The sequence below is a fragment of the Cervus elaphus genome, chromosome 13 (genome assembly GCF_910594005.1).
Source record: "Cervus elaphus chromosome 13, mCerEla1.1, whole genome shotgun sequence".
In the NCBI taxonomy this organism is placed as follows: Eukaryota; Metazoa; Chordata; class Mammalia; order Artiodactyla; family Cervidae; genus Cervus; species Cervus elaphus.
In genome coordinates, this window is record NC_057827.1 from 71682530 (window position 1) to 71707282 (window position 24753).

A 24753-nucleotide genomic window follows, 5' to 3' on the forward strand; every position below is an offset into this window, starting at 1 on the left:
CATTCTCACAGAGTGTTTGTGGACGTTAGAGGTTGTGGAGAGGGTGTGCCCATCAGACCCAGAAACAACACAGCCAGAAATGTCCCTGAGGACAGCCGGGAACTGGGAGCTGAAGGAACTTGTTGATTCAAGGGGAAGCACCTGCCCAGTCACCCTGGATCTGTCACTGGTCTTGGGCTCTGAGCACCGCCTGCATCCTTGCAGGGAGGTGTGTGTCTGGACTCACACTGAATCCCCCTCTCTGTGTCTTTCACACGGTAATACACGGCTGTGTCCTCGGTGGTCACAGAACTCAGAAGAAGGGAAAACTGGTTCTTATATCCCATCCATTCCACCCTCTTCCATGGAGCCTGGAAAATCTAGTCTCATTACAAACACTGGTGATGGTATGCCCACCAGTTCAGCATTTCTTTGCCAGCCACCTCCCTTCTCTCGTGATTGTCACTTCACAGTCATTCCTGGAAAATGCTCGTTTATAACAGAGAGTGTGGCCAACAGCTAGTCTGCAAGAGACGAAAAGAAATGAATTTCAGCTCTGTGCTCCTGATGGGCAGGGGATATACCAGCTGGTGAAGATGTGGCAGTTTATGAAGAACGTTTCTGGCACAGATGTCTTTCTCAGTGACCTGCTGAGTAATTGCAGGAGAAAACACACAAAGTGGCAGGGAGGCTAAGACCAGTGTTGACCTGAACCAAGGAGACTGCCAGTTAGTTATTTCAGAAAATTAAGCTTCTTGGGAATCAACAAAGAATTGCAATTTGGGGTCTGCAACAACGGGAAACACAAGAAAACTTCCAGCAGCGATGCAGAAGTAAATATTTATTGAGAGAAAAGGAAGTTTTGAGGGCTATAGCATACCCAGAGTCCGTGTTTTTTCACTAGCTTATTTTGACAAGCTCTTATTGAGTGAGGGTTTGTAAGGAAAATAGAGGCGTTGTCCTTTCTGTCGGTTTCTGCTATCATTGTCAGGCATAAGCGCTCCCCCTTCTGGTCTTCTAGTTGGACAAAATTGAAGTTCTTGTTTGTTTTATCTTATTTCTTTTCTTTTCTTTTTTCCATTTCCCCCTTTTGCTTCAGATTTTCTCTGGAAGTTTACCTGATCAATAGATTTTCCAGTTTCAGTGGCTGTTTCTGAAAGCCAGTAAGGACCTTTCCTGGCTGCAGTGCTCTATTGACGGGAAAAAGTTCACAATTTGGACTCTCTCTGGTGAAGTTGAAGTCATTTTTATGACAATATATTTTGCATATATTAATATTGTTTGAAAAATTACAGGTAAAAGAATTCTAGACCCAAAGTAAATGAAATTTTTGATATATGCATCATGTGTTTTAAATCTATTTGTTACCTGTGAGCTAAACTATCATTCCAAAGCAAAGTTCTGAAGCAGTTATTTTCTATACACCCACAGGGGCGAAGTTGTAAATATTAAGACAATAACGTCTGCTTTGGCCCAGCCTTGTTCCTCATGACTCCGGTTGGACCAAACCGGAGCTGGACTTCAGGCTGCACTTTCCATGCAGACAATGTAGAGCTCCCTCCCTAGTCCCAGGTCTCCGCCAAGACCTCCCCAGCCCCGTTCTCCTGGTGGCTCCATGCTCAGCTCCCTCACTGCTCACATCCCAAAAATACACATAGAGGAGTGTGTACTGGTGTCTCTGAGTGCACAGAACTTCAGAGGATTTTTGTATTTCACTTTACCACTTAGAGTAATTTAAGCCCAGCAATATGCCTTCTGCAGTTCAGCATTTTAGTGACATTTGACCAGATACCAGGTCTTTCTAATGGTTTATTCTTTCTTTCTCTCCTTTCTTTCTGTGGCAGCATTGTGTCCTAGTTGTCACGTGGCTCTCCAATTCGACGTGTGGGTTCTCCACTTGCAGGGTGGGCTCTGCTTTCTAGCTGCGGTGTGCAGGCTTCGTCGCCCCTTGGCATGTGGGATGTTACCTTTGTGACCGGGGATGCACTTATATCCCCTGCGTTGGAAGGCAGACTCTTAGCCACTGGACTCCCAAGAAGTCCTCCTGTATGAGGTTTTAATTCAGAGTTCCTCATCGTTATCAATATTTGAGGCTAGATATTCCTGTGCTGTGGGTGCTGTCCTGTGCATTGTAGGATGTCTGGAAGCACCCATGGACTTTCCCAACTAGATTACTAGGTACTTATAGCACCTCTCCCATGTGTTAGAAACAATCTTGTCTTCAAACTTTGACAAATGTACCCTGGGGGACAATATCACTCTGGTGATACCTTGACATCATTTCCATATGTACAACATTAGTCTGACTATTCAAGTGAAAAATGTTGCCTTAAACAGGACAGGACAGGACTCCAAAAAAACAGGACTTGCAGATCTTTGTGATAGTGGAGGAAAGATTTGAAGTTCAACAGTAGAACCATTCATGCCATGAAATGTTTATAAATTGTATGGTTTATATACCAATTTATAAACTTATTTTATTAGATACTAGATAACTAATAACTTGGGTGGTCACCTAAATTTAAAAACAAGTTGTCATGAAGAAGTAATTCTATGCAGCTGGTTCTATGATTGATGGGGCAACACAGGCCTGACTGAATCCATGAAAAACGACTCCAGTTCAGAAATACTTGGGGAAGGAGAAACTCTGAGACACCCACTTCACAGACATCACCCCATAATTCCACATGCCTCAGACCTGAGAGATGCTCACAGATGGGAGATGCCAGCAAGAAGAGAAACAAACAGAATAACTTCATGTGCTTTTTGATTAAACATTTGTCTTTCAGAGAATTATGGCAGTGAAGACAGAAAAAAAACACTGACTTTGAATGTGACAAGGACCACTTGACTATATAAGTCAGGCTTTTTGAAATACTTCACTGTGTCCATCTTTGCCTGGTTTTATCAAGACACCTGAAAAGTCAGGTTAGTGAGAATTCTTACCCTTGACTTCTGATCACCCTCAATCTTTATTGCAACCCTTTACACCTGCTCTCTTCCAGGTGATATGTGATTGTATGATCGCCTTTACCAAGAATTCTCTGGAGACAGTGCAGCTAGATCCCCCTGAACTGGAAGTCTTCTCATAGTCATTTCCCATCTAGTCTGCTTACCAATGTTTTTAGCAGTAAATCTCTGTCTTACCATCTATATTTGGCACTGAGCGAAGTTTCAAGACTGCCTCAAATAACAAAAGTGAGATTTGCAATCCTTGTCTCAAAGTCATATTCATATTTGACGTTAGTTTCAAGATCACATCCCCAGAAGTATAATTTGTACATGAATGAAGCTTATCTGTCATTGATGTTTTCTACTTAAGTCAGCACACAGCATCATGTGTTAAGGACTCTAGTCTGTACTTCAGGATATGATGGGACTGCTATAAACAGGCAAACTGTCAAGTAATAGCATGACAATTTAAAAAAACATGACATTAGTTGACCAGAAAAGGCACTAATTTACACAATAGGAGTTGAAACAAGAAGGCATAGATTTGAGTGACTTCAGGAGGAAATGTATGTGTGATTTGGGGTGGTTTAAGTACTGGCCGCGTTGTAAATGTCCATGAAAAACAGTCAATAAAATAAGCATTTTCCTTTCGGGAGGCAAATACCGAGTGCCTGAATTTAAAAAGATGGAATCCGTGAGCAATGAGGTCATTGCATGTGCGGTATTGGGCCCTCTGTCATCAGAGCCTATCTCACTGCAAGCTGAAGGATTCAGACACTTTGTGCCCTTGACAGAAAGCTGCAGGCAGCGGCTCTTCCTTTCACATCTGCAAAAACAAAGAATAGCAGTAGCTTCTACATGTTTGCAATCCCCTGGGCCTTCTCCGGACAGTCACCAGGTTCAAGAATTTCTTGATAACTTTGATAACTATGATACCTTTGAACTTTGAACTATGATAACTATGAACTTTGATAACTACGGTGTTGTTGGAACTCCTTCAAGAAATAGAAGAAAGTTCATAAATAACAATATCGTTTTCTGGAAGAAAAACAAACCGCAGTAACGACAGACTAGCATAGAGCAGAGGGCCTCTGGTAGAGATGAGGGCAGGAGAGTTAACGCGGGGGTTCTAACCACAAACTCCCCCAGCCCCCGTGCAGCTGCTCCTGGGCTCAGCATTGTACTCGGTGGGTCCTGAGTGCCCCCTGGTGGTCACGGAGCCCCACGCAGGGAGGCTGGTGTCTGGGCTCACGCTGCCTCCCCCGCACTGTGTGTCTTGCGCGGTGATACATGGTCGTGTCCTCTGCTCTCAGGTTGTTCCTTTGCAGAGAGCTGTGTTCTTGGAACTGTCTCTGGAATTGGTGAATCGGCCCTTCACAGAGTCTGCATGGTAGGTGCTGCCACTACCAGGATAGATAGATCCAACTTACTCCAGGCCCTCCCTTGGATGCTGGCGGGCCCAGGCCATGCAGTAATGACTGAAGGTGTGCTCAAAGGCTGCGCAGGAGAGTCTCAGTCACCCCTCCCCTCTCCGCGCTGCACCAAGCAGACTCCACCAGCTCTTCCTCACACAGGACACCTGCAAACTCGGAGACATCCTGGTCACGAGGCTGTCACACACCCACTGATTCCCTCACTCACATCCACTGCCATCCTCGGGATCTCTTGTTCTCCATCAATCACCTTGTAAAATCACGACAAGGACAACCCCGCCCAGTCCAAAGTCCATGCTGAGTGGTCTGTGTGCAGTCCTGATCCCTGAATGGGAGCACCTGGATCCCGGGGCTGGGGCTCCACTCCCAGAGCTGCAGGGTCAGGGCTGGGCAGGTTTTCATCAGCAGAGGGAGGATGCTATTTGCTTGTCTCCTGACTATGTAGCTGGATGTGGGTTTGGACACTGACAGAGGAGGAAGTGCCCCATTGCACCTGTGAGTATACTGGGTAGTGCGTTGGCAGCGACAAGATTTGGCAAGATATTGTTCTATTACGTGGCCATATCTTGGGAGAACTTCAAAGCTCATCATAGTTTTTCATTTTTGCACACATAAATAAATAAAGCACTTAGGTTTGAATGTTAATGCATTTACATGGATCACATGTAAAATCACAAGCAGAATCATCAAGGACTGTGCAATGTGTCCAAGAGACTCTATCTGGTAGGTGTGAGCCCTAGTGCCTGGGCTTGTGATACTCACCCTGGACCAAAGTTTTCCCCTGAGCCTGCTCCATGACAGAGTGGGATATGCCTAGAGAGGTCTGCAGGACCCTTTCTTGTAGTGAGAACACGTGAGAGCCTGTTGCATTCTAGTGTTTCCTGGAGAATGTCTGGTGACCCAGGGTTCACACAGGTGCATTTTCAGGACATTTGCATTTGAACATATGACATACCTGCTCATCCAGACAATCCCAACAGTGAGCAAACCCTTCTCACCAAATGTCCCCCTCTGGACCCTCTGTGAGTCCTCTTCCCTTGCCCCCCACTCCCTCCTCCTACCCCATATCAGGTGAATCATCATGCTCATGACCTCACCTCACATTTGTTTTTTTTCTGGAATGTAATGAGTGGGATGTGCAGCATGCACTTTAGTGGACGGAAGACACCGAGTGTGGGAACAAGAGTTATCCTGACACCTTCAGTCATTCCTGATGAGAAATATGAGTCAGGATGGGGATGTGACAGAGAACTCAGTTAGAAATTAAAATCGTTTGTAGACCACTTGTTTTCTTCTCTATGTCCCTAAAGAATCCCGTAAAATCAAGTTTTCTTATATAACATGCGTGCAGTGTGCTGGCCCGTCTGGGATTCCTGTTGAGGTCTGTCTTCTGAGTCTGACTGGAAGAGACTCCCTGTGTTCCCTGGCCCTCCTCAGGTGTCACCTGGTGACACTGACAGTCGTTTCTCCCTCCACAGGTGATCCTGTGGCCTTGGTGAGGTGAGAACGTTTCCTCATGACCCTGTGGCCTTTGGTGAGGTGAGGACATGTCCTCATGACCCCATGCCTTTGGTGAGGTGAGAACGTGGCCTCATGACCCTGTGGCCCTGGTGAGGTGAGAACGAGTCCTCCTATTACTGCAAAGGTTCTCAATTTGAGTTGTTAGCAATTAGTTATAACTATAGGGGGCTCCATGGAAAATAGAGATGGAGAGGAAACCACAGACTGTGGCAGGAGAGCAGACTCATCCTCCACATGTAGCTGGTGCTGAGGCTGGACCCGGTGCACGCTGAGGGTGCCCTGGGGTTCCTGAGGGCCCTGAGGGCCCTGAAACCAGCCCCTCCTGCCTCCCTGCAGGAAGGTGTGTGTCTGGGCTCACACGCCTGTGTGTCTCACCCAGCAATACAAGGCTGTTCCCTTGGTGGCCACAGAGCTCAGTGGCAGAGATCACTGCTTCTTGGATGTGTTCCGGGATATGTTTGTGCGGCTCTTGAGGGACGGTTTGTAGTGAGTTGAGTCCCTGTAGTTGAGTCCCTGTGTTGTATATTTCCCCATCCACAGCAGCCCTACTCTGGTGCCAGACAGATAAAGCTGCAGTCATGTCCACTGGTGATGGAGTAACCACAGCTATGAATAGCACAGGTGAGGAAACGTGTCCGCTAGAGCTTCCCTAGTGCTAGACAGGATCTGCAGCTCCCCCTGAGAGAAGACACCTGGGGACAAGGAGAATCAGGCTTTGTCAGTTACCCCGGTCACAGACATCCCCACAAACCCATGTTTGACCTGAGACCCTCACCTTGAGGAGCTGTCACCAGGAAGAGGAGAAGACCCCATCTGCTCTGGAAGAAGCCTCATCTTCTTCGAGACCACGTTCTGCCTTCGCTGAGACCTCAGCCCTGCGTGAGGGAGAGCAGTGAGCTCCCACTGCCCAGGGTTGGATTTTACCCTGGAGCTTGAAGAGGAATTTCATTTAAGAGCTCTATCCCTGAAAGTCCAGGGAGGCCATGGTCACACTATGCCTGGTCATCCCAGGATCCCCACGGGAGCCTTCTGAATTTCCATGGCTGGAAAGCATAGGGTGGGAAAGCACTGGGCCTCCCAGATGGGTTGGAGACAGATCCCAGGGCAGGTCCACTTTTCTGAGCCCAGAGTCTCCGTCCTCCATAGCCCCCCTGCTGCCCAACCCCCATCTCAGCTCAGCTCCCCTTCCTCTCAGGTGGAAATGGAGAAGTCCTCCTGAAGACCTCTGTATTTCCCCGTATGAATGATCCAGATAAGCTCAGAATGGAGTGTGGACTTCAAGAAAGTTGAGGTCAGATGGAACCACCTTGACTGACCTCACTAGGCTTGTATGTGTGTTTGTTGAGTAACTCAAAGAACTGGCCATCATATAAGTGTGACTTATATAAGGGTGGCATCATATAAGTGACTCAGTCATATCTGACTCTTTGGGGCCACATGGATTGCAGAAAGTCAGGCTTCCTTGTCCTTCAACAAGTCCTGGAGCTTGCTCAAAGTAATATCCATGGAGTTGGTCATGCCATCCAACCATCTCATGCCCTGTCATCCCCTTCTCCTCCTGCCTTCAGTCTTTGCCAGCATCAGGGTCTTCTCCAATGGATCAGTTCTTTGCATCAGGTTGCCAAAGTATTGGAGGTTTAGCTTCAGCAACAGCCCTTCCAATGTAGGTTCAGGACTGATTCCCTTTAGTATTGACTGGTTTGATCTCCTTGCAGTCCATGGAACTCTTAACAGTCCTTAAGACTCTTAAGACTCTTCTCCAACAGCACAGTTCAAAAGCATCAATTCTTCTGCTCCTAGCTTTCCTCATGGTCCAAATCTCCCATCCATACATGGCTACTGGAAAAACCATAGCTTTGACTAGATGAACCATTGTTGGCAAAGTAATGTCTCTGCTTTTTAGTATGTGGTCTAGGTTGGTCATAGATTTTCTTCCAAAGAGCCAGGGTGTTTTAATTTCATATATGCAGTCACCATCTGCAGTGATTTTGGAGTCCAAGAAAATAAAGCCTGTCATGGGTTCCATTTTTTCCTCATCTAGTTGCCATGAAGTGATGGGACTAGGTGCCCTGGTCTTCATTTTTGGAACGTTGAGCTTTAAACCGCCATTTTCACTCTCCTCTTTCTCCTTCATCAAGGGGCTCTTTAGTTCTTCACTTTCTGCCGTAAGGGTGGTGTATCTGGATATCTGAAGTTATTGATATTTCTCCCCGCAATCTTGATTACAGCTTGTGCTTCATCCAGCCTGATATTTCATATGATCTACTCTGCATATACATTAATTAAGGAGGGTGACAACATACAGCCTGGACGGACTGCTTTCCTGACTTGGATCCAATCTCTTGTTTCATGTCCAGATCTATCTGTTGCTTCTTGACGTGCATACAGATTTCTCAGGAGACACGTAAGGTGGTCTGGTATTCCCATTACTTTAAGAATGTTCCACAGTTTGTTGTGATCCACACGGCTAAAGTCTTTGGCATACTCAGTGAAGCAGAAGTAGGTGGCTTTCTGGAACTCTCTTTTCCTTTTGTGCAGTGTATGTTGGCAATTTGATGTCCGGCTCATCTGCCTTTTCTAAATCCAGCCTGAACATCTGGAAATTCTCCATTCATGTATTGTTGAAGCCTAGCTTGGAGAAGTTTGAGCACTACTTTACTAGCGTGTTAGATGAGTGCAACTGTGTGGTAATGGGAACTTTCTTTGGCATTGCTTTTCTTTGGGATTGGAATGAAAATTGGCCTTTTCCAGTCCTGTGGCCACTGCTGAGTTTTACAAATATGCTGGTATATTTTGTGCAACACTTTCACAGCATCATCTTTTAGGACTTGAAATAGTTCAAGTGGAATTCCATCACCTCCACTAGCTATGTTTGTAATGATGCTTCCTAACTCCCACTTGACTTCTGACTCTAGGATGTCTGGCTCTAGGTGAGTGGTCACACCATTGTGGTTATCTGGGTCATTAATATATTTTTTTGTATACTTCTTCTGTGTATTCTTGCCACCTCTTCTTAATATCTTCTGCTTCTGTTACATCCATGCCTTTTCTGTCCTTCATTCTGCCCATCTTTGCATGAAATATTCCCTTGTCATCTCTAATTTTCTTGAAGAAATCTCTAGTCTTTCCCATTCTATTATTTTCCTCTTGTTTCTTTGTGGTGATGACTGAGGAAGGTGTTCTTATTTCTCCTTGCTATTCTTTGGAACTCGGCATTCAGATGACGAGTGCATATATAAAAATGCATATTTAAATGTCTATATAAGTACACAAAGTGATGATATTTATAGTAAGGTGCCAATAAACCTAGCATATAGGTGAATTTGCAATACAGAATCTGTCAATAATGATAAACATTGAATATGCAGCCCTGGGGATCTCTGATACTAGAGTCTTTAACACTGCATGCTGCAGCTTCTACCTGCAGTTTGACTGTAAGAAGGAGGGTAAGTGACTTCTTCATGTACAAAAACAAAACAAAAATTAAAAATGTTTAAATATCTCATCTTTTCTTTTAGGATAATTAACAGTTTTGAGATTATGGTGAGACTCAACTGTTTTACTGAATTCCTTAGAAAAAAGAAAAATGATGCAGAAAAAAAATTGTAACTGTTGAGTAATATGTGTGTCAGTCGGTTCAGTTCAGTCGCTCAGTTGTGTCTGACTATTTGTGACCGCGTGAACTGCAGCACACCAGGCTGCCCTGTCCACCAACAACTCCTGAGCCTGCTCAACCTCATGTCGATCGAGTCGGTGATGCCATTCAACCATCTCATCCTTTGTTGTCCCCTTCTTCTCCTGCCTTTAATCTTTCCCAGGATCAGGGTATTTACAAATGAGTCAGTTCTTTGCATCAGGTGGCCAAAGTATTGGAGTTTCAGATTCAACATCAGTCCTTCCAATGTATATTCAGGACTGATTTCCTTTAGGATGCAGTGGTTGGATCTCCCTGCTGTCCAAGGAACTCTCAAGAGTCTTCTCCAATACCGCAGCTCTACATCGATTCTTTGGCTCCCAGTTTACCTTACGGTCCAAATCTCCCATCCACACATGGCTACAGAAAAGCCATAGCTTTGACTTAGATGGACCTTTGTTGGCAAAGTCATGTCTCTGCTTTTTCGTGTGCTGTCTAGCTTGGTCATAACTTTTCTTCCAAGGAGTAAGCGTCTTTTAATTTCATGGCTGCAGTCATCATCTGCAGGGATTTTGGAGCCCCCCAAAATAAAGTCTGTCACTGTTCCCATTTTTTCCCCCTCTATTTGTCATGAAGTGATGGGACCAGATGCCATAATCTTAATTTTCCAGAATGTTGAGTTTTGCGTCAACTTTTTCACTCTCCTCTATCCCTTTCATCAAGAGGCTCTTTAGTTCTTCTTCTCTTTCTGCCATAGAGTTGGTGTCATTAGTATATTTTGTGTGTGTGTGTGTGTGTGTGTGTATAAAAGTATCCCTACTTCAATGAAAATTAGAATCAGTAGGGAGAGAACAAGATGGCAGAGGAGTAGGTGGAGGTGGAGCATGTCTCTATCCACCCATACATCAGGAATACACCTTCTGAAAAAGAAGTGCATGCAGAACATCTGCTGAGATGGACAGGAGTACCTGACCAACAGAAAAGATATATAGACCCACGCAAAATTCGGTAGGATGAAGGAACTAGGGGGAAAAACAGGAGTGTTCATAGGACTGGGTCTGCCCTCAGCAGGTGGGGGAACTGAAGCAGGGGTCTGCTCTCCACATTAGGGCAATTGTCTGAGTCAAGGAGGAACATTTAAGGCTGAGAGTGAAACAACTGATCTGTGACAGCCTAATTGAAAGAGAAGCAGACAGTCCTTGCCACAGCCATACATACACTGGGCAGGGATGCAGGTCCCCTGGAAGGTGCAGTGGCTGGGAGCTGGACTATAGGGATTGTGGATCAATCCCAGGGTGAGGGCTGCTGTTGACGGCAGAGAGTCTGATTGAGGGGCTGTAAGGGAAGAGATTACGGTGGGAAGTGCCTGTGGAGGAAAGCTGGGCAGCCAGAGAAGCAAAGTGATACTGCTGAGTCACGTGTAAGGGGTGGAGCCATAACCAAAGCCTCTCTTTCCCCAGACACCAGTATTGGCTGCTGAATAATAGAGAGGGTGGTCCATCAAGCGCCTGACGCACCGATCTACAGAGTAGGACCCTAGGCAGGGGGATCCCTCTATCTGACTGAAAAGCTGAACAACAGAGAAGAGCCCTAGGCAAGGGAGCCCTCTAAGTGCCTGAACGGGTGGAGCTATGGAGAAAGACTGGCCAAAGAGGGCTTCTGATCAGAAGCTACAAGACACTCAGAATAAGACTCTGGTAGGGCCATAACTCCTGCGGTGGACGCAGTCTGTGTCCCTGCACACTCGGAGCTGCCAGGGTCCCCACAAGCCAAGCAGCTCTGCCACCATCATGCCCAGCTCTCACTGGGGCAGAGCTGCCACAGACAAAAGAACTCTGGGATCTCTACGTGCAGGGTTGCTTCAGTAGTGTCCGACTCTTTGTGACCCTGTAGACTGTGGCCTGCCAGGCTTGTCTGTCAGGGAGGGGGTTTCTCCAGGCAAGAATCCTGGAGTGTTTTGGCCAACACTGGCTGCCATACCCTTCTAGAGCACTATATTTCCTGCTACCCTAGCTGCCAACTCCCCTGAGTACCTGGTGCGGCCAGAACCCCTGCAACCCAAGTGGCTGCACCACCTCCACACCTGGCCCTCACAGGGGCAAGCCCAAGTCCTCCAGGGCAGCCTCAGGAGCAAACCCCAGTGGACGACCCACATGAAGAGGTGGAAATAAAACCACAGTTGAAACCCAGGGGTAGTGTGAGTAAGGAAGAAGACCCAGAAACTTCTCACCAGCTGTACAACCTGCAGATTAAATCCACATGATCAACTAGGCAGACTCTGTGTCTATGGAATATATAAAAGGTCACTGAGAGCTCCCGCAAAAGAAAATGCACTAGTTCTGATAGCTGTGAACACTGGAGGCAAGAACACAGAGGAGAAGTACCAGATTAGGATCTGAGCTGCCCCGACAGCAGGGCCGGAGATCAGCAGTGTCGGAGAGCATCCTAGGTATTGAGGACACCCAGCAAGGGAAAGGACTCTGATAGAAGTGACTCAAGAAAAGCGTCTGTTATTCTTATGTTTACACTTGATCTGTAGATTCTTTTAGATTTTTCCTTTTTTTTTCCTTTTGTTTTCCTCCGTGCTGTAGTTGTTGATTTTATCAGTGCTATGAAATCTAATGAAACTTTTAAGCTCCCCACTCCCCTTTTTTTTGCAGTCACATTTTTTATTGTTGTTATAAATTTCTGCTTCTATGTTCAGCTCTAGCTGTCCTAGGGAATTTTCCTTTTATTCTCTCTCTTTTTAATTTTAATTTTTTAAACCTATTATTATTTTTTCTACATTTATCTGTTTGTTTGCTTTTCCTACTGTTCTTTTCCCCCTTGCAGTTAATCTTTAGTGTATATAAAACTTCTTTATCTACCTCTATTTAACTTTGCTTGTGTATTCATTCTTTCTTCCATTTCCCCTCAAAATACTTGTTAGTTCTATTTTCATTGCTCTATTCCACATTTGGCACCTTGCTTTAGTTTTGTTTTCCAGTTTGTGCTTTAGTTAGTTTTGTTCTTAACTGGTAAACATAGTTTTTGAATTCCTTTGTTCCACAGGTCAACCTATGGTACTCTATTTTTGTTGGATTGTTTTGACTTTGCTCATGGATATATATGTATATGTGTCTATTCCATCATTTTAATTATTATTTGCCTGATTTTGTAACTGCCATTTTTCTGGGGTTCATATTTGGTTTCTCGTTTTGGATGTTTGTTTTGATCTCACTTAATACCATAATGAACCACTTGTGGAATCTTTGTTCCTGATGAGAGATCAGGCCCCGAGCCTTTGGAGTGGAAGCACTGACTCCAAGACCCTAGAATACAGAGAACTAAGCCTAGGGAGTATCAGATAGTGAGAACTCACACAAAGGAGACCACTTGAACACAAGACCTGGCATCACCCAACCACCAGTAGCAGGACCCCTCATCTAAACAACAAGCAAAACAAAAATACAAGCCAAGTCATCAGCAGACAGGATTACCACCTCACTCAGCTTTGCCCATCAGAGGTAAAACAGACAAACAAAAACTCAGCACAAGTAGTACCCTATATGAATCTCACACAAACCACTGGACCGACCTTAGGAGGGCAGAAACCAAAAGGAAGAAAAATTCAACCTTGAAGCCTGGTAAAAGGAGACGTCAAATATGATAAACTAAAAAAAAAAAAAAGAATGAAAAGGTAGAGAAATACTACACAGATGAAAGAACAAGCTAGAAACACAGAATTCCAAATAAATGAAGAGGAAATAGGCAAACTAGCTGAAAAGGAATTCAGAATAATGATAGTAAAGATGATCAAAACCTTGAAAACCAAATGGAAAAAAAGCAAGAAGCAATTAACGACTTAGAGAGTAAACATGCAAATGACCCAATTATTGAAATTAAAAATACTCTAGAAGAAATCAATAGCAGAGTATCTGAAGCAGACGAACGTATCAGTGAGTTGCAAGATATAATGGTGGAAATAACTTCTGAAGAGCAGAATAAGGAAAAAAGAATAAAGAGAACTGAGGATAGTCTCAGAGTCCTCTGGGACAATCTCAAATGCACCAATATTCGAATTATAGGAGTCCCCTAAGCAGAAGAGAAAAAGAAAGGGTATAAGAAAATTTTTGAAGAGATTATTGTTGAAAAGTTCCCCAATATGGAAAAGGAAATATTCAATCAAACCCAATAGGCACCAAGAGTCCCATACAGGATAAACCCAAGGAGAAACACCCCAAGACACATATTAATCAAACCAGCAAAGACTAAACACAAAGTAAGGCTACTAAAAGCAGCAAGGGAGAAGCAACAAGTAAGATACAAGGGAAACCCAGTATGCGCAACAGGTGATCTTTCAGCAGAAACTCTGCAGACCAGGAGGGAATGACAGGATATATTCAAAGTACTGAAAGGAAAAATCTATAACTAAGATTACTGGACCTGGCAAGGATCTCATTCAAAGTTGATGGGAAAATAAAAAGCTTTTCAGACAAGCAAGAGTTAAGAAGATTCATCACCACCAAACCAGCTGTACAGCAAGTTTCATGGGGACGTGTACAGTCAAGGAACACAGAGGGATAGAAGGTCTACACAGTGAGCCACAAGCAGCTAAGGAAACGGCAGTAGGAACATACATGCCAATAATCACTCTAAGTATAAATAGACTAACCAACTGCACAGCAAATTTCATAGGGACGTATACAGTCAAGGAACACAAGGGGGATAGAAGGTCTACACATGAGCCACAAGCAGCTAAGGAAACGGCAATGGGAACATACATGCCAATAATCACTCTAAGTGTGAATAGACTAAATGCTCCAGCCAAAAGACACCGTTGGAGAGCAGATATGAAAATAAGACCCATATATAGTCTGTCTATAAGAAACTCACTCCAGACCCAAAGACACACATAAACTGAAAGTGAGAGGATGGAAAAATATATTCTATACAAATGGGAGGCAAAAGAAAGCTGGAGTAGCGATCCTCATATCAGACAATGTAGGCCTTAAAATAAAGAAGATTACAAGAGATAAGGAAGGACACTGCATAATGATCAAGACATCAGTCCAAGAGGAAGACATAACAATTGTAAATATCTATGCGCCCAACATAGGAGCACCTCAATACTTAAGACAAACACTAACAGACATAAAAGGAGAAACTGACAGGAACACAATAATAGTAGGAGACTTTAACACCCCTCTTACACCAATGGACAGATCATCAAAATAGGAAATCAATAAGGAAACACAAGTCTTATATGATACATTAGAAGAGATGCTGAGATTAGCTAGATTATCTTCAGGGCATTCCATCTAAATGCAGAAGAATACACTTTCTTTTCAAGTGCACATGGAACATTCTCCAGGATAGACCATATCTTGGGTCGCAAATCAAACCTCAGTAAATTTAAGAAAATTGAAGTCATATTAAGCATTCTCTGACCTCAATGCTATGAGACTAGATATCAATTACAAGAAAAAACTGTAAGAAACACAAACACATGGAGATTAAACAACACATTTCTAAATAACCAACAGGTTACTGAAGAAATCAAAAGGGAAATCAAAATATTTCTAGAAACAAATGACAATGAAAACACAACTCAAAAGCTATGGGATGCAGCAAAAGCAGTTTTAAGAGGGAAGTTTATAGCAATACAATCCTACCTCAAGGAACAAGAAAAACATCCAACGGACAACCAAACTTTATGCCTAAAACAACTGGAAAAAGAAGAGTAAAATTATCAGAAGGAAAGAAATCATAAACATCAGAGCAGAAATAATTTAAAAAGAAATGAAAGAAACAATAGTAAAGATTAATAAAACTAAAAGGTGGCTCTTTGAGAAGATAAACAAAATTGACAAGCCTTTAGCCAGACTCATCAAGAAAAAAGAAAGAAGAATGAAATCAATAAAATAAGAAATGAAAAAGGCGAGGCTGCAACAGAGAATGCAGAAATACAAAGGATTGTAAGAAACTATTATGAACAAATACATGGCAGTAAAATGGATAACCTGGACGAAATGGACAGATTCTTAGAAACGTTCAGTCTTCCAAGACTGAACCAGAAAGAAAAAGAAATGATTAATAACCCAATTACAAGCACTGAAATTGAAGTTATAATCAATATCTCCCCCAAAGCAAAAGCCCGGGATCAGATGGCTTCACAGGAGAATTTTATTAAACATTTCAGTCAGTTCAGTCGCTCAGTCATGTCTGACTCTTTGCGACCCCATGAATCGCAGCATGCCAGGCCTCCCTGTCCATCACCAACTCCCGGAGTTTACTCAAACTCATGCCCATCAAGTCGGTGATGCCATCTAGCCATCTCATCCTCTGTTGCCCCCTTCTCCTCTGGCCCCCAATCCCTCCCAGCATCAGGGTCTTTTCCAATGAGTCAACTCTTCACATGAGGTGGCCAAAGTACTGGACTTTGAGCTTCAGCATCACTCCTTCCAATGAACACCAGGACTGATCTCCTTTAGGATGGACTGGCTGAATCTCCTTGCAGTCCAAGGGACTCTCAGGAGTCTTCTCCAACACCACAGTTCAAAAGCATCAATTTTTTGGTGCTCAGCTCTCTTCACAGTCCAACTCTCACATCCATACATGACCACTGGAAAAACCATAGCCTTGACCAGACAGACCTTTGTTGGCAAAGTGATGTCTCTGCTTTTTAATATGCTCTCTAGGTTGGTCATAACTTTTCTTCCAAGGAGTAAGTGTCTTCTAATTTCATGGCTGCAGTCACCATCTGCAGTGATTTTGGAGCCCCCTCCCCCCGCCCCCGCCAAAAAAAAAGTCTGATACTGTTTCCACTGTCTCCCCATCTATTTCCCATGAGGTGATGGGACCAGATGCCACGATCTCAGGTTTCTGAATGTAAAGCTTTAAGCCAACTTTTTCACTCTCCTCTTTCACTTTCATCAAGAGGCTTTTTAGTTCCTCTTCACTCTCTACCATAATGGTGGTGTCATCTGCATATCTGAGGTTATTGATATTTCTCCTGGCAATCTTAATTCCAGCTTGTGCTTCTTCCAGCCCAGCGTTTCTCATGATGTACTCTGCATAGAAGTTAAATAAGCAGGGTGACAATATACAGCCTTGACATACTCCTTTTCCTATTTGGAACCAGCTGCTGTTCCATGTCCAGTTCTAACTGTTGCTTCCTGACCTGCATACAGGTTTCTCAAGAGGCAGGTCAGGTGGTCTGGTATGCCCAGAGAAGAGCTAGTGCCTATCCTTCTAAAACTCTTTCAAAAAATAGCAGAGGTATCAGCACTTCCAAACTCATTCTACAGGACCACCATCACCCTGATAACAAAACCAGGAAAGACCACACACACACACAATACTAGAGGCCAATATCACTGATGAACATAGATGTAAAAATCCTCAAGAAAATTTTAGCAAACAGAGTTCAGCAACACATCAAAAAGCTCATACACCATGATCAAGTTGGGTTTATTCCAGGAATGCAAGAATTCTTCAATATGTGCAGATAAATCAATGTGATGCATGATATTAACAAACTGAAAGATAAAAACCATATGATTATTTCAATAGATGCAGAACAAGCCTTTGACAAAATTCAGCATCCATTTATAATTAAAACTCTTCAAAAATGGACATAGAAGGAACCACTTCAGCATAGTAAAGGCCATATATGATAAGCCTATAGCAAACATTATTCTCAGTGGTGAAACCCTGAAAGCATTCCCCCTAAGATCAGGCCACTTGATGAATGTGAAAAAAGAGAGTGAAAAAGTTGGCTTACAACTTAACATTCAGAAAACTAAGATCATGGCATCTGGTCCCATCTCTTCATGGAAAATAGATGGGGAAGCAATTGGAACCAGTGACAGACTTTATTTTTGGGGCTACAAATTCACTGCAGATGGTGACTGCAGCCATGAAATTAAAAGGCGCTTGCTCCTTGGAAAAAAAAGTATGGCCAAACTAAACAGCATAGTAAAAAGCAGAGATATTACTTTGCCAACAATGGTCTGTCTCGTCAAAGCTGTGGTTTTTCCAGTAGTCATGTGTAGATGGGAGAGTTGCAGTATAAAGAACCCTGATCCCAAAGAACTGATGCTTTGAACTGTGGTGTTGGAGGAGACTCTTGAGAGTTCCGTAGACTGAAAGGAGATCCAACCAGTGCATCCTAAAGGAAATCAGGCCTGGATATTCATTGGAAAGACTGATGTTGAAGCTGAAACTCTAATACTTTGGCCACCTGATGCAAAGAGCTGACTCATTTGAAAAGACGCTGATGCTGGGAAACATTGAAGGCAGGAGGAGAAAGGAACGACTGGGGATGAGATGGTTCTGAGGGAGTCAGTTCCTAGGCTGGTTGATGAGAAGTCTGGGGTCCCCAAGGATAGAGTGCTCTGAGGTTCTTGAGGAGGAGATAAGGGGCTGGACTGGACTTCTCATGCAGGTGGAAAGGACAAACTCCCCCCCGCCCCCCAACATTCCTTAGTCTTAGTCGCATAAAATGTTTTTATCGTTAAGCCTGGAACTGATGATTACACAACAAACAACTCAGTTTAAACTGTGTGAAAAGGATTCTATAACAACAATGTATCCTGCTTGAGGACAGTTCTTCCTTCCTGAAAACCCTCTGGCTAATTGTGTTATCTTAAAATGTAAATTACTGGAGTGGGTTTGGTAAGATCTTTACAACCTCCAGACACTCTTTTGATTCATTGTAATAACTAATTAAAAGGTATATAACTCCATTGCTAACACTAGCGAGGGGGCACTCTTTCTGCCCCTTTCTGATGTATATGTCAGAAGCTTTCTCTATCTCTTTTATAATTTAATAAAAGCTTATTACACCAAACCTCTGAGCGATCAAGCCTCGACTCTGGCCCCGGATTGATTTCTTCTCCTCCAGAAGCCAAGAATCCCAGCCTCTTTCATGGTTCAGCAGCCTTTCAGTTGGGTGGCATCACTGACTCAATGGACATGAGTTTGTGTAAACTCTGGGAGTTGGTGGTGGACAGGGAGGCCTGGCGTGCTGCAACCCAGGGGGTCACAAAGCGTCGGATGTGACTGAGTGCCTCAAATGAACTGGAGATCTGGAACAAGACAAGCGTGCCCTCTTTCACCACTGTTATTCAACATAGTTCTGGAAGTCCTAGCTACAGCAATCAGAGAAGAAAAAGAATGAAAGGAATCTAGATGGTAAAAGAAGAAGTAAAGTTCTCACTGTTTTCAGATGGCATGATGCTGTCCATAGGACACCCTAAAGATAGTATCAGAAAATTATGACAGCATACTAGTGAATTTATCAAAGCTGCAGGATACAAAATGAATATACGGAAATCACTTGCATTTCTATATACTAACAATGAAAACTCAGAGAAATTAAGGAATCAATCCCATTCACCATTGCAACAAAAAGAATTAAATATCTAGGAATAAACTTACCTATGGAGACAAAAGAACTCTCCAAAGAAAATAATAGGACACTGAAGAAAGAAATCAAAGATGACATAAACAGATGTAGAGATATTCCATGTTCCTGGGTGGGAAGAATCAATATTGTGAAAATGACTATACTATCAAATGCAATCTACAGATTCAATGTGGTCCCTATCCAACTCCCAAGGGCATTTTTCACTGAACTAAAACAAAATATTTCCCAATTCATGTGGAAACACAAAAGACCCTGAATAGCCAAAGCAGTCTTGAAAAAGAAGAATAGAGTCGAAGGAATCAACCTTTCTGACTTCAGATTATACTACAAAGCTACAGTCATCAAGACAGCATGGTACTGGCACAGAAACAGAAATTTAGAACAATGGAAGAAGATGGAAAGCCCAAAAGTAAACCCATGCACCTAGGAGTACCGTATTTTTGACAAGTGAGGCAAGACTATCCAATGGAGCGATGAGAGCTTCTTCAATAAATGGTGCTGGGAAAACTGGACAGCTACATGTAAAAGAATAAAATCAGAAACACTTCCTAATACCATACACAAAGATAAACTCAAAATGGGTTAAAAACCTAAATGTAAGACCAGAAACTATAAAACTCTTAGAGGAAAACATAGGCAGAACACTCGATGGCAAAAATCAAAGCATGATACTCTGTGACCCATTTCCTGGAGTTATGGAAATAAAAACAAAAGTAAACATGTCGGACTTGATTAAACTTAAAAGCCTTTGCACAGCAAAGGGAACTATAAGCATGGTGAAAAGGCAACCGTCAGAACGGGAGAAAATAATAGCAAATGCAACAACTGACAAAGCATTAATTTCCAAAATATACAAGCAGCACACACAACTCAACACCAGAAAGAAACAACCCAATCAAAAAGTTGGAAAAAGACCAAAACAGACATTTCTCCAAAGAAGACATACAGATGGCTAACAAACACATGAAAAGATGCTCAATGTCACTCATTATTAGAGAAATGCAAATCAAAACCACAATGAGATATCACCTCACACCATCAGAACGGCCATCATCAAAAAGTCTACAAACAATAAATTCTGGAGAGGGCATGGAGAAAACGGAATGCTGTTGCACTGTTGGTGGGAATGTAAAGTGATACAGCGACTATGCAAGACAATGTGCTACTGCTGCTGCTAAGTTGCTTCAGCCATGTCTGACTCTGTGCGACCCCATAGACAGCAGTCCACCAGGCTCCTCTATCCCTGGGATTCTCCAGGCAAGAATACTGGAGTGGGTTGCCATCTCCTTCTCCAATGCATGCATGCATGCTAAATCATTTCAGTCGTGTCTGACTCTGTGTGACACTATGGACAGCAGCCCATCAGGCTCCTCGTCCACAGGATTCTCTAGGCAAGAATACTGGAGGGGGTTGCCATTTCCTTCTCCAGCAAGACAGTATGGAGAGTCCATGAAAAAATTGGAATAAAACCACCATATGACCAAACTTCACTCTTAGGATTATACCCTGAGGAAACCAAACTTGAAAAAGACGTATGTAACCCAGTGTTCATTGCAGCACTATTTACAATAGTTAGATAGTGGAAGTAACCTAGATGTCCATCGACAGATGAATGGATAAAGAAGTTGTGGTACATATACACAATGGAATATTACTCAGCCATAAAAAGGAATGCATCTGAATCACTTCTGATGAGGTGGATGAACCTAGAACCTATTACACAGAGTTAAGTAAGCCAGAAAGCAAAGATAAATATCATATTCTAATGTATATGTAATGGAGAAAATGGAATCTAGGAAACTGGTACTAAAGAAGTTATTTACAGGGCAGCACAATTGCACTCATCTCACACGTTCGCAAAGTAATGCTCAAAATTCTCCAAGCCAGGCTTCAAGAGCTCATGAACTAAGAAATTCCAGATGTTCAAGCTGGTTGTAGAAAAGGCAGAGGAGCCAGAGATCAAATTGCCAACATCCACCCCATCATCGAAAAAGCAAGAGAGTTCCAGGAAAACATGTTTCTGCTTTACTGACCATGCCAAAGCCTTTGACTGTGTGGATCAAAATAAACTCTGGAAAATTCTGAAAGAGATGGGAATACCAGACCATCTGACCTGCCTCTTGAGAAACCTGTATGCAGGTCAGGAAGCAACAGTTAAAACTGGACATGGAACAACAGACGTTCCAAATAGGAAAAGGAATACGTCAAGGCTGTATATTGTCATCCTGCTTATTTAACTTACATGCAGAGTACATCATGAGAAATGCTGGGCTTGATGAAGCACAAGCTGGAATCAAGATTGCCAGAAGAAATATCAATAACCTCAGATATACAGATGACACCACCCTTATGGCAGAAAGTGAAGAAGAAGTAAAGAGCCTCTTGATGAAAGTCAAAGAGGAGAGTGAAAAAGTTGGCCTAAAGCTCAATGTTCTGCCTGTAGTCCGAGTCCCCAGTCGGGAAAGAAGACTCCTCGAAACAATGCAACTCGCAATAGGGAATTTATTACTGACTCGAGCCAGGGCCTCCCACCCTCACCAGGTGTGTGAGAACGAAAGGCCCCGAGCCCCAGTTCTCTCGGGTATTTATTAGGTCAAAATAAGCAGCAGGTAGTTGGCGCAATCAGATTGCTTACACAGTGGGTAGTTGGCGTAAGTGGATTGGTTACACAGTTGCAAGGTAATTTTTGTTGGCCCAACATGGGGCTTTCAGCTTTCCCCTGATAGGTTCCCTTTTTTCTGGCTAGGCATATGTTGATTGGCTGGCTCCAGGAGGCCTGATAATTATGTTACCCTGGGAAACCAGGCCTACTCCTAATCTAGGCTGCCTGCCATGGTGTTAGCCGTGACAGCCTCACACTCAACATTCAGAAAACAAAGGTCATGGCATCCACTCCCATTACTTCATGGCAAATAGATTGAGAAACAGTGGAAACAGTGGCAGACTTTATTTTTGGGAGTTCCAAAATCACTGCAGATGGTGACTGCAGGCATGAAATAAAAAGATACTTACTTCTTGGAAGAAAAGTTATGACCAACCTAGACAGCATATTAAAAAGCAGAGGCATTACTTTGTCAACAAAGGTCCATCTAGTCAAGGCTATGGTTTTTCCAGTAGTCGTGTATGTATGTGTGAGTTGGACTATAAAGAAAGCTGACCACCGAAGAATTGATGCTTTTGAACTGTGGTGTTGGAGAAGACTCTTGAGCATCCCTTGGACTGCAAGGTGATCCAACCAGTCCATCCTAAAGAAGATCACTCCTGGATGTTCGTTGGAAGGACTGATGTTGAAGCTGAAACTCCAATACATCGGGCACCTGATGAGAAGAGCTGACTCATTGGAAAAGACCCTGACGCTGGGAAAATTGAAGGCAGGAGGAGAAGTGGACGACAAAGGATGAGATGGTTGGATGGCATCAGTGACTCAATGGACATGAGTTTGAATAAACTCCAGAAGTTGCTGATGGACAGGGAGGCCTGGCATGCTGCGATTCATGGGGTCACAAAGAGTCGGACACGACTGAGCGACTGAACGGAACTAAATGGAGCAACAGGCAGAGAAGAGCCTTACGGACATGGGGGGAGGGGAGGAGGGTGAGACGCATGCAGAGAGTAACATGGAAACTTACATCACCATACGCAAAATACATAGCCAATGGGTGTTTGCTGTATGGCTCAGGAAACTCAAATATGGGCTTTGTATCAACCTATAGCGGTGGGTTGGGGAGGGAGATGGGAGGGAGGTTCAAAAGGGAGGGGATACGTGTATACCTGTGGCGGATTCATGTTGAGATTTGACAGAAAACAGTAAAAGTCTGTAAGCAAATACCCTTCAATAAAAAGTAAATAAATAAAAAAACTGATGGTGAGACTCAGAGTTGTATTGACCTCTTTGACAAGAAGAAAAATAAAACAGAAAACACACAATTACTGAGTATTGGATTACATGTGTGTGTTGTTATATGATCCATACAGACAGATCTGTCTATCTATATATATATATATACACTCACACACACAACTAACTTAGAGGCAAAATAAAAACTACGTAAAGATTAATGAAAGCAGTATAAACCACAAAAATGGAACAGTGAGGACACAAAAGAGGTTTCCAGGGAATCGCTGGGCGGGACGAGAAAACCAGATTCAAAGAGGAGTTCCCTCCTGGCCCACCCGGGGCACCTGCTCCTGGGCACAGTCCTGAACGTGGTGGCCCTGAGCGCCCCCTGGTGGTCCTGGGCCCCCATGCAGGGAGGTTTCTGTCTGGGCTCACTCTGACTTCCCCTCACTGTGTCCTTTGCACAGTAATACACGGCCGTGTCCTCAGGTGTCACGCTGCTCAGTGAGAGAGAGACTTGGCTCTTGGAGGTGTCCCTGGTGATGCTGAGCCGGGATTTCAGGGCTGGGTTATAGCATGTGCTTCCACCACTGCATATAACACCAACCCACTCCAGCGCCTTCCCTGGAGCCTGGCGGACCCAGCCTACAGCATAGCTGCTTAATGAGAATCCAGAGACAGCGCAGGTGAGGGAGAGGGTCTGTGAGGGCTTCACCAGGCTGGGTCCCGACTCCTGCAGCTGCACCTGGGACAGAACCCCTGTGGACAGAGAGAAGCACGGTGACTCACGGGCTCAGATGCAGCTTCCCCACGTGCCCATGTCTGATCCAGAGACACTCACCGCTGGGAGCTGACAGCACGAAGAGGAAGGTCCACAGTGGGCTCATCTTCGAGCAGATGAGAGTCACCGCTCCTGGAAAGCTCTTCAAGCCTGAGGAGGAGCCTGAATTTAAGTGACCTGGTGCTTTGTTTCCAGCCTGTGACCTGAGTGGATCTTTGCATGTGGGAGGGGCCTCTGCATAAAAAGCAGAAAGTAGTGAAAGGAGGGTTCAGTCTATGGGCCTCGCCCCGTGAGGAGGACGCTGACTGTTCAATCAGAGAACTCAGCCCCTCCTGCGGTCCCCCTCCCCCTGCCAGGAAGACTGTTTATGGAGGAATGGAATGATGAGGGAGGGTTGTTCGGGAAAAATGATGCTGTCAGGGAACAATGGCAGATTTTGGGAAGAGACTTTAACCCCAGGGAGGTCTTTACCTTCACTCAACAAAAGCCCACCACACATTCGGGGACCACCCAGGTGTGAAACACAAACTCTTGTTTTTTTTTTTTTTTCTTTTCTGATTAGCTTATGTTTGCTTACTCCATATTCAAACATTAGAGACAAAATATACAAGTAATAATCACATTGAATTCAAATGGAGTTGAGTCCAACTTAATGTTTATCAGAATTCCCAAAGCATTTATATTTCCCTTACCTTTTATGACTATTTTTTTCATCTGAAACAGCTTAAATACCCTCAAGAATCACTCTAGAGATGGTTTATTCACAGTAATTACACAGAGCATTAACTTTGTGGACAAAGTAGACGTTTCTGCTGAGAAGCCCGTCTTCCCAGCATGGCTGACTTGCCCAGTGGACTGTCCCACACTGTCCTGTGCACAACTCAGTGTCTGCATGAGCTTGTGAACCTCAGGACCCCAACCCTGCGTGTGGACACTGCGGACCCCAAGGCTACTACAGACTGAGGACAGACAGCTCCCAGGAGCTCCTCAGTGCTCCAACATGCTGGGCAGGTGCCCTGCTCACTCTGCACAGACTCCCTCCTCCTCCAAGTGCTTATTCCTTCCTCTCTGTGTCCCTGCCGTGAGATGGGAGCTCAGGGAACATAGTCCCCACCACAGTGGTGAGAGGACATGCATGGCTCGTGGAGGTAAACCTTCAGAGTGAATGGCGTGCAGTGTGAGGGCGGCATGGTCAGAGGAAAG

At 44.0% G+C, this 24753-nt stretch overlaps 1 gene segment (V, D, J or C); it reads right to left on the reverse strand.

The window, feature by feature from the left end:
* Nucleotides 1–415: 415 nt before the first annotated feature.
* On the reverse strand, nt 416–23688 carry LOC122706364. The segment is given in 4 exon segments: nt 416–426; nt 6877–6883; nt 23221–23528; nt 23611–23688. Coding segments are annotated over 3 exon segments (360 nt in total).
* Nucleotides 23689–24753: the final 1065 nt, after the last annotated feature.